At 47.3% G+C, this 14,990-nt stretch overlaps 1 protein-coding gene across 4 annotated transcripts in view; it reads right to left on the reverse strand.

The window, feature by feature from the left end:
* Vgll4 (vestigial like family member 4) overlaps window positions 1–14,990 on the reverse strand; it is a 114,896-nt gene that overhangs the window by 28,896 nt on the left and 71,010 nt on the right. For all 4 annotated transcript variants that reach the window (XM_041680193.1, XM_041680202.1, XM_041680210.1 and 1 more), the window contains one exon: window positions 1,602–1,791. In XM_041680193.1, the coding sequence (XP_041536127.1) occupies window positions 1,602–1,791 (190 nt within the window). The remainder of the gene's footprint in view (window positions 1–1,601; window positions 1,792–14,990) is intronic.

Genomic DNA, 14,990 nt, shown 5'->3' on the forward strand with positions numbered 1-14,990 from the left:
GTCCCGAAGAACCAGGCCCACACCTCACAGTTTACCAGTCACAGAATGAGGACTTCAACTAAAGCATGCTCCCAACCTGCACTGTCACGAGGCTGCCTCTTTTTCCCCTCCCCTCCCCTTAAGAAAGAAAGCAAAGAGTCATACGTCGTTTATTTGGGTTTGAGAAAGCTGGATGGAAGAGAATGAGAGACTCTAGTAATAAAAGAATGGACGCCAGACGTCTCGGCGACGAGCAGCCATCTGAGCCCCTCCCATACAGTGAGTGAGAGAGGGCGCTGTTTTGCACAAGCCTCTGCTACTGGATTCCTGAGTGTAGCAAATTCCAGGCTCCAGACTGCAGGCTCAGCCTCTGACTAACACTACAGTGATTTATTTGAGGATAAATACCTCTGTCAGTGTCTCATGACTGAATACAACAGACCAGGCAGATTGGCATGCGTGGAATGGAAAGACGCGGGTTGAGGAAGCAGAGGCCAGGGCCGCCTCCAGCTGCAGAACACTGTTCATAGGAGGGGTCCTGCGACTGCACCTGCTGCCTGCACCACTGTGCCCTGTCTGTAGAGCAGTTCCAGTGATTACAAACTACTTATTTGCACCCGGGGAACACAGACTGGCTACACAACTGCCACAGCCCAGACATCCTGGGCTCATCAAGTCCTGAAAATACAAAACACTGCCTTGGCCAATGCCAGCCAGACCACAGCACAAATTCAGAGAACGTCAGCTTAAGCCCCTTCATGGGGTTTAAGAGTTGCACTGGAGAGATGGCTCAGCAGTTAGGAGCATTGGCTACTCTTCCAGGGGACCCAGATTCGATTTCCAGTTCCCACACAGCAGCTTACAACAGTCTACAACTCCAGGTCCAATGAATCTGGCACCTTCACACTGACATACATTCGGGCAAAATACCAATGCACATAAAAATAAATAAAACCTTAATAAGAAAGAAAAGAAAGTTTTTTGGAAGGGAGGGAGGGAGGAAGGGAGGGAGGGAGGGAGGGAGGGAGGGAGGGAGGAAGGAAGGAAGGAAATGAGGGACAGAGCAGAGACTAGGGCATGCCAGTGCCAATCAAGGATTAGAATTAGTCTCCTGACACCAAGAGGGCTCTCTTACCATGGCTCCAGGCTAACTCCAGCCACAGGCACAAAGGAGTGCTCCCCAGGGCACAGTACTGGACACACGGACATAGGCGCGCGCGCACGCGCACACACACACACGCACGCACGCACGCACGCACATGCAACAGCCTTCACAGGTAGCCACTGTCATTCACTGGGTGTGTAAAGACAGATACCCACTATCAATGTGCACTATGGCCAGCAGAGTACACCAAGCCAGGTTTTCCAGACCATGCCCACAGGAGGTCGGCTGCTGGCCTCCAAGAGGGAGGTTGAAGGAAGGAGTTGAAAGGAAATAAGATTTCATCTTTGAACCAGTCACTAAAGCCAGTTTGACACCTTCCTGGCATATGAACACCACTTATCTCTTATAAACAATGTCCTCTATCAATAACTCATGAAATCATAATGGTGTACGGGCAGAAAGGTGAAGGGAAACACAGCCCAGCCCAAAGGCATGAGCCCCAAAGGGCAGAACTTACAGGTGGGGGCTGAAGATGCGGCTCATCTTGGAGATGTGATCGTTTTCACAGTCGAGGTCCTTGTCCCCAGGTTCCATGCTGAATTTCCTCTTGCTGGGGCTGATGGGGGGTGGGCCTGTGCGGTGATTGCTGAGGGCAGAAGCCACCGGGAGGGTCTGCATTCTGGGTTCTCCCCTGAGAGAAGCTTCACCTATGCGAAGGGAATGGGGATATTATTGCCAGCAGGAAAAGCACCCCATTGTGGTCTCCATGGTCCCCTAGCTCCCTGGCCCCCCGCCCAGCCCCTTGCAAAACTTCTCTCTGTGGAAAGTTTTGGCAATACAGCAGGCAGACTGCCATTCTCAGAACGTGGTCTGGGCATGCGGCCACTGCCAAGCAGGGGACATTTGACATCAGTGAGGTTTGCCAGCCCTGGCTCTTTAGGGTAGAGTTTAAGGTGAAAAGTTGCTATAAACAGCCGAGGGGAAAATGACCATGAGGAATCCCCAAAGGGAAGTTAAACTCAGAAGGCCCTTTGACTCTTAGGAATTCGACCTTATACCTTAAAGAAAGTGTATAAAACCACTGTTGACAAGCTGATTTCGCTGCTTTTATTACAGTTTTTGGGTTTTTTTTGGTTACAGTTTTTGAAGGTGTGTGTGTACCATGCCCATGGAGGCCAGAATAGGTTGTTGGAGCCTATGGAGGTGAAGTTACAGGCGGTTGTGAGCTGCTCACCATGGGTGCTGGGAACAGAACCCAGGTCCTCTGGAAGAGCAGATCTCAAGCACCGAGCCACCTCACCAGCCCCAAGCTGCAACTCTTAAAATGTGTTTCACAGATAGCTGCTCACGAGGGCTCCGACCCAGCTCTGCCTTGACAGGCCTGACTTTCTGGGCTGCTGTCAGGGGCTCTGAGCTGAGAGATAAATTTGTGCGTGGCTGTGGATCAGGGCAAGCATGGCCGTTCAATACTAAGGGGTTTGTATCTTCTAAAATTTATAACAAGAGCTATAATTACTTTGAGTGGGCAGGCTCGCTCTTTCCCACAGAGACACCCTTCTGTTGGGCAGTACACATTGGCTTCTGGGGCCTGACCAATCTTGTTTCCAGTCACAATTAAGAGTCACATTAGCATGAAGTCGACTTCATTCGAGGTGCTGTGGTACCCAAGAAAAGCCGCCTTTGTGACCACTCACTTCCTTTCATATCATCACTAATGTGTGGCCGTCAAACAGGCGTCAGAGGTGACAAACACGGTTTTGTTAGGGGACAGGAGGGAGGGAGAGGCCTTCGGACTACCCACCAGGAAAAATAAAAACTCTGCCAGTTTAGAAAGCAAGATATAAACTTGCAAATATACAGTGACCTGCAATACACCCCCGGCAGGACTTCTTGTAAGACTTCTGGCCACAGGGCAAACTGGAACTTTCCATACTACACAGAGTAGCTCAACATGGACTCTTGTGCCAGCCACTCTCGCAGACTCTGGCTGATCTGGGTGGGCCTCAGCTCCCTTTCTGCTAATTTTTGGTTTCAGAAAACAAGGTTAAGCAGTGTTGGTCCTCGGACCTTGAGAAGGTGCAAGCTTCCTTCCTTCCCCAGCCTTGTTTCTTGAGCTTCTTCCTCTACTGAGCAGAGATGCCTCTTTAAGACTATGGTAAGCAGACGAAGAAGCCCAAGAGACCCCAGGAAGTCACTACCCCTGCAAACCGACCCACACACAACGGCCTACACTGCCCATACTCTGTGCCCAGTGTTTCCCAACACCCCTGGCAGGGGCCAAGGAGTGGGGAGGATGCAGGCTCAGCATGGACCCCAGAGTTTCAGAAGCCATTTCATCAGCTGCCTGCTGGGGCAACAGACTTTGCTATGGAAACAATCACCACAGCAACAAGTTCCAAGGGGTCCAAAAAAGGAGCAGTCATTCAGGACAGCAGCGATGGGGTGGCCCAGTCTCAGGACAGAAGCCACCCAGAGGCCCCCATCACTTGGGAAGTCACCCATGGAGAGGCCAGTCACTCGGTGGCTACACCGCACAAGCTTGGTAGAGAAAGCCCTGGGCTCCATGCCCCCAGGCTGTGGCAGCCTTAAACGGGTAGGTGTTTGCTTGCTCCATTTGAAGTTCACGCAGGAATGAGCTTCAGAGGCTAGCACAGAGAAGAAAAGGACACTGAAGGTTTTCCAGAAATGGAGTGGGGACAAAGGGCTCTGAAGGAACCAGAGTCCCCTGCAAGTGAGGGTATGCATCCCCCGCAGCACTGGGGACCGCATGAGCAACACATAACTTCACAGGGGAAGGGAATGGCTTGCTCGGGTGGGCTGCAGACAGGAAGCATGTCATCTTCCGCTGGTCATACCAACACCTCCCTAACCCAGAGCTGAAGGAAGGGCAACAATCCTCAGTGGTGATCGGATCTGGCCACTGGCACCCTTTTGCTCATCTTTGGGCCCACTTGCCCCCCAAAGGAAGCTGTCCAATGCTTGTATCTTAGAGTCCGTTTGCTATACTCTTGTATATGGCAGAGGAAGGTTAGGGCGATTTCAGCAGGGGATGGAGACAGAGCACCTGCCTAGGACATGAGACCCTGAGTTCTATCCCTAGCACTATTACTGAAGAAAAAACCCAGGCACATGCAAATGCTATCCACCTGCTACTTCCACACACAGCAGCAGTGCAGGCGCACTCCTTAAACATCGCCCCCAATTAAAGATAAGCAAGATTTCTTTCTTTCTTTTTTTTTTTTTTCTTTCTTTCCTTTTTTTGGGGGGGGAGATATTTTGGCCCATCATATTTATTTTAAGAGAAAAATAATAATAGAAAGGAAAGGGCTGGAGGCCAAGCACTGCCCTAGGCACACAGGGCCCTGGCACCACCCTTAGCACTACATGCACAGGGGTGGGGAGGGAAAAGACACAGCTGTATCATGATACCATACATGAGCAGTGACGTCAAAGTCATGTTGGACCAGTGCACAGCCTCATCTGAAATCTTGTACCTGAAGGATTGATTCTAAGACTCCTCGTTCTGGACACAGTGGCAATGGCCAGACTCGCTACCAACTGGCTGCAGCTTTCTCACCTCTTTCTGCCAACAAAACACAGAACTTAGCTTTTCAAAACAGCAGTGTGTATTCCCTCGCTCACTTGCTGAGATGGGGAGGGGGGTGTCTGCACCTTGTAGCCCAGGTTGGCCTCAAACTCCTCTTCTTCCTGTCAAAGCCTCAACTGGGATCACAGATCACAGGAGCTGCCACCACGCTAGCCTTCAACAACAAACCTTCAACCTGAGCCACAGCTTATTGTTCTCTTTCCCTTCCCCCAACACTCCCTTCGCCATGGTTGAACCTAAAGTCAAAACATCAAACCACAGCTCCCCACACCAGCCACTTGGTTGCACTGGCGTGTCTCCCACAGCCATGGTGACCAGGCTGATGTCACTGTCTCGGTGGAAGGGCAGGCACCCCCAGTACAAGATCTGCCCTTCGACATTGCACAACCCTCTCACAGGCCCAGGGCCATGTGGGGCAGGGGCCCAGGCAGCTGAGGGGTATTTATTTTCTTTTAAATAATGAATCACCATCACAGGTATGAACAGCTGGGGAGAAGAGGCAATGAAATCGGCCTCTTTTCTATAGTTTGGCTGTGGCTGTCCTGTTCTTGTTCACTTTGTGTGTGTGTTTTAAAGAAGGGTTGTTGGGCAAATAGGTGAGCAGACCCAAGCCAGCAGAGATAAAAGAAGTGGCACACTGTCTGCCCCAGCACAAGTCTGGCCCACACTTCTACTGCAGTGACCAAGCCCTTGTCCTCCAGCCCTCTGGTTTAACAGAAAGCACCTTTCACAATGCTGCTCAGAACTATAGCAACCAATGCTCAGAGCCAGATCTCAGAACCAGGAGCTGAGCTCAGCCAGCAGAGGCTACCCAGCAAGCCAGGCCACTGTGGCCATGTAGGTTCCAGCCCTGAGCAAGCAGGTCTTGGTTGCTGAGCTGCAGTGAGCTGGGGAAAATTACCACCTGTGTGGCTTTCAGCTAATAACAAAAAAGCAGGGTCACGGGGGGAACCAACAGACTGAACAGGCAGCATTTGGGTAAGACAGCACATCTCCTAAACCTCAGCTGGAGAGCCTGGTGGCCTGGCCAAGCTGAGGGCAGCTTAAGGCACTGAGGCCACTTTCAGACAAAGACCACCCAGGAGGAGCAAGAGGGGCAGCAGTGATGAGGGCAGACGCCCCCCTACACACACACACACCTCCACAGCACCAGGAAAAGCATGGAGATGCACACTGTACCCCACATGCAGATTCACAGACCCCAAGAAGCATGGAACCATAAGGGCTGAGGACTCCAGAGGCTGAGCTCCAGACTTCTCAAGGACTCTGGCTGTCTGAAGATGGGGGTACGGGCAGGGTTCAGACTCCACTCAGAATTTATCCAAGTGTGACCTGGTCCCACAAAGCAGCGCTGGTCCACGAGGACCATAAAATGTCCATAGCCTTACCCTGTTTTAAGAATCTAAAATGCCACAAAGGATAGAAGACAACAGCCTTTGTTTTTGTTTAATCTCAACAACGCTGGGTGGCTTACAACCACCTGTAACTTCAGCTCCAAGAGATAAGAGGCCCTCTTCTGGCCTCTGCAGGTACCACATGTACATGATGCGTGTGTACACACCACACATGCATGCACGCACACACACACAGAGCATCAAAAATTTAAAAAAAAAATCCCAATCAAATGACACTTATAGTTCTCAACATCCACTGCACTAGAGTAATTTTTAAACACCGAGGAAAGGTTAATTTGAATATCAAAAGTTACTAAAATACTTTGAATACAAAACTGCTACAATTATACCCAGACACTGCCATTAGCAGAGGCAACAAATCCATACTGTGTAAAACCACCTGCATTCCCTGGAGTGACAGTAAAGACCTTGCTCCCTCCTTCAGACCACAGCTTAAGGCAGTGACTCCAGAAGGACACAAGGCTGCAACTTGGATGGGTGGCCACCAAGAGGCTCTTACCATCCACCTGCTATTGCACCACAAAGGAAGCCCCCCCCCGCCCCCGTAAGAGCTGCGTGAACTGTAGGAAAGGCTGTCTAGGGCCAAGCTTGCTTGCTTGCTTTCTAAGATTTATGCTTGCATGTTTGCATGCATGAATATAAGTGACTACCAAGCGTGTGCATGCAGCTGGCTATGAAGGCTGGAAGAGGTCATCAGATTCCCTGGACCTAGAGTTACAGCCGGTCATGAGCCACCTGGTCTGGGCTCTAGGAACAGAACTCCAGTCCTCTGCCAGAGCAGTTAGCACTGCAACCACTGCCCATTTCTGCAGCCTTAGGGCTCTGTAAACTTTTCCCTCAGAAACCTTTTTAGCCCAAGAAACTTTTACATGACCCAAGTATATACATTTATAAATTAAGTATAAATCAAATATTTATGGATAATAATCATTAAGAAATGTACTGCAAACCAAGCGTAGGGGTTCACAGCTTTAATACTGGTGCTCAGGAGGCAGAGGCAGAAGTGGGTGGAGCTATGTGAGTTTGAGGTCAGCCTGATGTATAAAAGAGACTTTCAGGATAGTCAGGGCTACACAGAGAAACCCTGTCTTGAAAAACCAAAAAGAAAGAAAAAATGTAAAGCAATGTATTGCAGAACAGTCCTTTGGTATACATAAGATTCTACCATTTAGTAAAGATGAAAGCAAATTGCATGCTGAGATGGATATACATCTCATTTAAATTTAATAAACAATTAAATCTTGACTGAATATTCTCCAACATCTTTTGGGACTGGTCAGTATTTTCATTTTATAATCTGTCAGTACTAAGAATTCTGCTTTACTTAAAAACAGACAGGAGGACCAATGGAACGGAATCAAAGACCTGGATATTAATCCACAAACCTTTGAACACCTGATTTTTGACAAAGAAACGGAAAAAAAAATCAAATGGAAAAGAAGAAAGCATATTTAACAAACAGTGCTGGCATAACTGGATACCAACATGTAGAAGAATGAAAATAAATCCATTATCTATCACCATGCACAAAACTCAAGTCCAAATGGATCAAAGACTTCAACATAAAGCCAGCCACACTGAACCTCATAGAAGACAAAGTGGGAAGTAACCTTCAATGCATGGGCACAGGAGAGCACTTCCTAAATATAACCCCAGCAGCACAGACAACTTATGCTAGAGAAGTTATGAGGTAAAGGGAACACTCCTGCATTGCTGGTGGGAATGCAAGCGGGTAGAACCCCTTTGGATAGCAGTGCGGCGACTGCTCAGAAAATTAGGAAACAACCTTCCTCAAGACCCAGCAATACCACTTTTGGGTATATAACCAAAGGATGCTCAACCGTATCACAAGGACATGTGCTCAACTATGTTCATAGCAGTATTGTTTGTCATAACCAGAACCTGGAAACAACCTAAATGCCCCTCAACTGAAGAATGGATAAGGAAAATGTGGCACATTTACACAGTGGAGTACTACACAGCAGAAAAAAATAACATCTTGAAATCTGCAGGCAAATGGATGGAGCTAGAAAATATCATATTGAGTAAGGTAACCCAGACCCAAAAAGACAATTATCACATGTACTCACTCATAAGTGATTTTTAAACATGAAGCAAACAAAATCAGCCTACAAATCACAATCCCAGAGAACCTAGACAACAATGAGGACCCTAAGAGAGACATACATGGATCTAATCTACACGGGAAGTTGAAAAAGACAAGATCTCCTGAGTAAATTGGGAGCATGGGGACCATGGTAGGGGGCTGAAGGGGAGTGAAGACCCAGGGAGGAGAGCAGAGAAAAATGTAGAGCTCAATAAAATCAATAAAAAAGATTAAAAAAGAAATCTGTCTTGCATAAATATATAGTACAAAATGGAAAAGGGGGGCTAGGCAGTGGTGGTGCATGCCTTGAATCTTAGCAAACAGGAAGCAGAAGCAGAGGCAGGCCAGGCAGATCTCTGTGAGTTCAAGGCCAGCGTGGTCTACAGAATGAGTTTCAGGACAGCCAGAACTGTTACACAGAGAAATCCTGTTTCGAAAAAAATAAACAATCAAAAAGATGATTTGTTTGGAGCCATTACAAAACGTGCTAAAAATTCTGTCCTAGAGGCCAAGTTTTATTGAGCGATTTTACATGAAACTCAAGTCAGCAGTAATTCAAGCAGGAGTTTTCAAAATCAAATAATACCAAGCAAAGAAAGTGATTAAAAAAAAACATTTATTTTTATTTTATGTGTATGGGTGCTTTGTGTCTGTGCACCATGTGCATGCAGTGCCCATGGAGGCCAGAAAAGACGCTGGATCCTTTAGGACTGAACTAACAGATGGTTGTGAGCCCCTGATGTGAGTGATAGGAACTGAACTCTGGTCCTCTGCAAGAAAAAGCAGTGCACACTTCTAACCACTGAGCCACATCTCTAGCTCAGACACTACTTTAATGCTTGCTGAGGAATGCTGGCAGAAAAACATTAGTGATCTATAGTTTCCATAGTTTCTATAAGAGCAGAAAACTAGGTGGGTGCAGAAAGAAGGCTAAGAATCCTAACAAAGTCATCTCTAGTATGAGCCAAGATGGTTTCTAGAGTTCGCTGGCACTGGGCATGGTGTGATGGAATATGCACACTGTATGCTAAGAACCAACGCTCAGGGAAGTCACAGGATATGACATAGACATGCATGACCAGAGGAGACAGCTCAATTTAGCATGCTTTTGCTTTTGGTTTGTTTTAGGTAACCATGCATGCAGAAATCTTTAATGGCTGCTAAACTTTCCCATCCCTAAACTCAGTTCCAAGCTGGGTTACAATCCGCAGTTTGCAAAACTGGAGTTTAGTCCTAAAGCTGAGTTCGGCCTTCATAAATTTTAACTGGGACTCAAAAATAAAAGAACACCTGTTGGCGTCTCTGCTTTCTAATCCCCTAATCTTCTATCTGGGTTCTCCCTTCCCTGCTCAGAGAGCTGTAGGTGGAGATTTTTCTCCCTCCCGCCAGTCCCACTGGACTGGTTTCTCTCCGCCCACTGGGTCCCTGCAGCCACTTGTTAAATAACCACTCTGAGGCTTAGTATCATTTACCATTGTTTGGTCAATGACTTAGGCTTCTTACTGGCTCTCTTATAAATTAGCCCATTTCTATTAATCTATATATCACCACATGATTGTGGCTTACTGATGATGCCCTGGCATCTCGCTTCCCCAGCGGCTATAGGGCATCTCCCCAACTCCACCTTCTCTCTCCCTATCTTTGTTTTGATTTCCCACCTCAGTATATTCTGCCTGGTCATTGGCTGAAATCTCTTTTGAAAAAGAAAAAAGGGGAAATGGATGGGGTGGGATAATAGGTAGATTAGTTATCTATATCTACTTGTGAGTTATTAGTTACAGATAATTTACATTGGTAGATTCTTGTATATTGATACATATGTAAAATTATTTTGTATTTCTGTCTAAGGTAATTTGTATATTGACACAAATTCAAATTATATTTGTTATATTGTACATATTCCTATTTCTGTTTACAATATTTTATACATAAATATAAATGTTTTGTCATGCTGTATGTATGTTTCTACCTCTGTTATGATATTCTGTATATTGATGATGCACTTTAAGGATATTTTTGTCATACTGTACCATATATTCCTACCTCTGATCAAGATATTTTTATACTGATACAGTTTCGAGGTCATTGTCCTCATGCTGCACATCTGCTCAAAGATTGCTTATGTTCATATATGAAGCTTTGGTCTTTTAGCTATACAGGTTATTTAAGAATTACAGATTAATAGTAAACCCATGGTTTTTATAATTATGGTTTCAGTCAGTAGCTTTTGTGGTACCAACCCTTAGGGCACTGTCTGAGGTGCTACATGCAGACTGATAAGCAGAGAAAAGTGTGCTCGCTCTCTTGGGAGGTCAGAGCAGAAACACGCTTGTGCGGTTGTTCACATCTCCCTGGGACAGAGCGGCGGGACATGGCAGCTTCCACCTAGTCCGGTATTCTGTGAGTCTGTGATTCCCTTTGGATCCCCATCATAAACACAATCGGTAACTCTCGCACTATCTTTTGCTTTAGAGGGTTCTCAGTAGAGCGAGGCAGTGGAATTCCCTGGTGGACAAGCCTGTCTCTTGCTGTACAAACTTGGTGTCCACCTGACCCAAGAACATTTGGCAGTGGCCCAATGTGTCACGTGTCTTGGTGTGGCCACAAGTGCCAACAAGACAAAGGTGACTCAGGCCCCTGCAATACCAGTGCCCTGAGCCTCAATGGAGGAGGCTCTGTGGCCATGGGAAACCTTTTCTGTCTAGATTGGCTTGCACATTCACACCGGCATATTGCAGAGGAGGAGGGGAACCAAGGAAGAAAACTATCTGCAGAAGGTTCTGGAAGCCGACTCCATTTCCCAATGTTTAAAAAGTGCTAAGAATGAGCATCCACAGCAAAGCCCTGGCTCAGACCTATTCCCCATACGAACCGGGTTCTGAGGGTCAGGACATACCACGGTCAGGTGGGGAGCAAGTGCTGCGGCCTTCTCTGATTGTCAGTGTTCTGGTGAAATGCCAGGGTTGCTCAATAAGCTCTTCTACCATATGCAAAGGCCTCACATCTCAGGTGGGGTTACCCAAGTCCAGGGAGGGTGGCAACGTGAAGTCCAACATTGACCACTGGGGGGAAACGGAGAAGCGTGGGAATGGAGAGACTGGAAAACAAAACTTTCCCTCCTCCCAAGTCCTTGGATGGGGCAGTGACCTGCCAAATAGTACCTATCTTGAGTGTCACGGCGCAGGTGATCAGGCTGCCTCTGGGCCCAATGGGCTTCTCATTCGTCCTGGCCTCGAGACATGTTCAAACAGGCTCTGAAATGGAGAAGTGTGCTCACAGTGGTCGCTTCATCCCTCGAGCCTCCCTTTCTTCATTTACCATGAGAATCTGAGAACTTAGGGAAAGCTTCCCTGTTTTCCCTGCATACGTTGTCTATGGTGCTGTCGGCTGAAACAGTCCCACTGAGGACAAGAGCCCGCTGACAACACTCACTTCCTGCTCTCTTGGCTGCTTCTTCCAACTAACAGAAAAGGCCAGGGACACAGTGACCAGAAGCAGGGGTCAATTGAGTACTCCAAACGATCTGCTTCCTAGGGGATTCTCCACACCTGAGACAAAGACAGTGTAAACCTACAGAGGCCCAGACACACACAGACCAACCAAGATGAAGCTTGCCTCCCAAGGTTCATTGGTCCCCGGTATGACAATGTTGACAAGTGTGACCCTTTGGAGAAGATGTCTTCAGAAGGGCCGTCAGGATCCCAGAATCACTCTGAAATGCTACTCAGTGATGTCCTCTCCCCTCTTGCATGCAATCCCGCCATGCTAATTTCCAGGGGTAGAAGCACTCTATGTTCCCACCAGCACTGACTACGGTTCCTTTCCCCCATATCCTCCCCAGCACGGCTGCCATTGTTTCCTCAGTTTTAGTCATCCTGACTAGGATGAGACAGAATCTCAGAGTAGTTTTAACTCACATTTGTCTAACAGCGTTGAAGCTGCTAAAATGTGTTTATTGGCCATTTGTGTTTCTCCTTTTAAAAGTCATCTGTCCAATTCACTGCTCCATTTATTAACTGAAGTTTCGGGAGTCTGATGGCAATTCTTTATATATTCTAGATACTAATCCCCTGCCTGGTATACAGCTGGCAAATCCCCTTTTTGTCAGCTGCCCCTTCGCTCTGCTGGTGGAGTCTTCTGCTGTGCAGAAGCCAATGACACACAGTCCTACTGTCAGTCATCAGGGTTATTCCCCAGGCTCTAGTTGACCTTATCTAGGGGACGTTTCCCCCAGAAACAACTGCATAGTTTCTGAAAGTAACTTGGAAGTACTCAGTCTTATGTCACTGAATTCATCACTACTTGGTCAAAAACAGACTAAGAATGCCACCCTCCTGTACAGTCACGGCAGCGTTACCACCCAGTACAGCCCCCTGACCACTACACCTCACAGCAAATTCACATCCAAGGTGCCCGGGTGAACCGGGGGTGTCACAGTCACACAAACTGCTCAACACAGCTGTCATGTCTTTTTAATCTCTTTCAAGTTTTTCTTCTCCTCCTCCCCCTCCTTCTTCTTCCCTGTCCTCTCCTCCTTCCTCTTTCTCTTTTATGACATGGAGCGTGTGCTGGTCCGGTCACCTCCTCACGATTTCAGGTTCCGGTTAAACGCTTCTATTAAACACCTCTATCGAGTACTCCACAGAGATGACATGAGCACTCGGGACTATGCTGCATCAGAGGCACCCACCACGAGCTCGTCCCATACTGGGGATCAGAGTTGACTGTGTGCTGAGGGTGGTATCCTCAAACTTCTCCCTTACCACAAAATAAACAAAAAGATCAACCTTAAATAAACCAGCGTTTTCTCTTTCATACTAAGACCACGCTAAGATGCCCTTGTCTGCGTTGATCTGTCGATGTATGTGTCATATATGTTCTGTGGCAATGCAAGAGACTGTGGCTAAACTACATGAAGCAGCACTCCTGGGTACTACCCAGCGCAAGTCTGCTCAGAATACGACCTCAAAGGACACAAGGGTAAAACACACTGTGTGCCCTCCACACTCCCTAGCCATGTCCTGCATTCAACCAAGTGTGGATCTACAGTAATTTTTAGAACCCGTGGATATTAAATATGCACAGGGTTTATTCATGTCAGGACTCCACACAAAACACCGGGCCAGCCACTCTCAGCACTGTGCTGGCACTGCCATCCAGAACTGACTCCATCCAGGAAGACCTAAAACTGCAAGCTGGAGCAGGCTTACACCGTCTGGAACACGGCACATAAACATGACCGTCTGCTGAATAAGTGGTCTATAGAGTTCAGGAAAATGGGTGATGGACACTGATCTCACCCTCCCCATCCTTGCCTTCAACCGGGCAGAGTGCTCCAGAAAGGTTTTTGTATGTTTGTTTGTTTTTGGTGTTTTGAGACAGGGCTTTACTGTGTAGCCCTGGCTGTCCTGAAACTCACTTTGTAAACAAGGCTGGTCTGGATCTCCCAGAGATTCGCCTGCCTCTGCCTTCGAAATGCTGGGATTTTAAAGGCATTACTGATCAGTTGAAGGAAGTATTAACACCACTGCAGGAAGGAAAAAAAAATCCCTGGGGAATCCAAGAACTTCCCTTTCTCTTTGAGGGTTACCATGTTTGATCTGAATGTGACAAGTCCCATGTGGGCTCATGTATTTGAACACTGAGAGGTAATGGAACCTTTTGGAGGTGGAGCCTTGCTGGAGGAAGTACATCATCCAGGGCAGGCTTTGATGGTTGTGTAGCCTGGCCTTACTTCCTGTGTGTGGGTGAAACTGGATCTGTTTTCTGACTGCCAGGCCAGACCCACACTCCTGCTGCCACCCCCCTCCTTCGCCATGACTGACAGCATCCCCTCTGGAACTGTAAGCCACGATACAAACAAACCCTTGCTTCCCCAGCTTGTTTTTGGTCAGGTGTTCCCTCACAGCAACACTGAAAACTAATATCCCGTCTAAGAACCACACCGGGGACAGCTCTGAAACATTAGTATAAAGGGAAAGAACCCAGGAGAGGAAGGGAGAAACGGGGGCAGGCTGTGGACATTAGATATGAGGCTGCAATTCTAGCTCTGACAACGAGCAGCAGTCTGTCTCCTCGGACATGGGGTGGATGAGGCATTCCAGGCAAGGGCAGCTGCATGCAAGGACAACATGTGTCCAAGATCAGGGTGGCTGCAACAGAGCTAAAGACAGAGCCAAGGGGCCAGGTGAAGCTAGCGACAGACCACCGGCCCGGCATGGGAAGACCCTGGATTTCAGCCCTAGCATTAAAAAAAAAAAAAAAAAGAAAAAGAAAAAAAAGAAGAAAAAAAAGAGGGAAGAGGAAGAGAACGATAATCAGGGGATTCACACAGATGTACCAAACCTCATTTTGTTTTTATTTTTCATTAATTCAGTGTTATGGTTTGTAGTGTGGGAGACTGAAGCCAGGACCATGCCCCTGAGCCCTACCTCAGCCCCATTCTTTCTGGGTAAACTGAACAGCCCTGGTGTCTGTGGCAGGGCTGTGTTAAGACTTCCCAGGGACCTGTAATGGTTCTGGCACTTAGGAACTGAGGCAAAAGGATACTGCAGTTTGCAGTCAGCCTAGACCAGTCTAACCTAAATGGCAAGGCTCTATGCCTTAAATGAAATTTGAAAACTAATAAAGAAATAAGCATATGCTTGCTAGCTAGATAAATGTTAATATGTTCAACATTAAGATTTATAAGGGGCAGACAACTCATATGGATATATATGAATAAGAACACATATTTACTTTCTATTAAGAACTAGGGGGCTAGTAGTGGCTCAGTGT

This window comes from Microtus oregoni, unplaced genomic scaffold (assembly GCF_018167655.1).
Source record: "Microtus oregoni isolate MIOR12 unplaced genomic scaffold, Mior012 000002F_ref0000024, whole genome shotgun sequence".
Taxonomy (NCBI): domain Eukaryota; kingdom Metazoa; phylum Chordata; class Mammalia; order Rodentia; family Cricetidae; genus Microtus; species Microtus oregoni.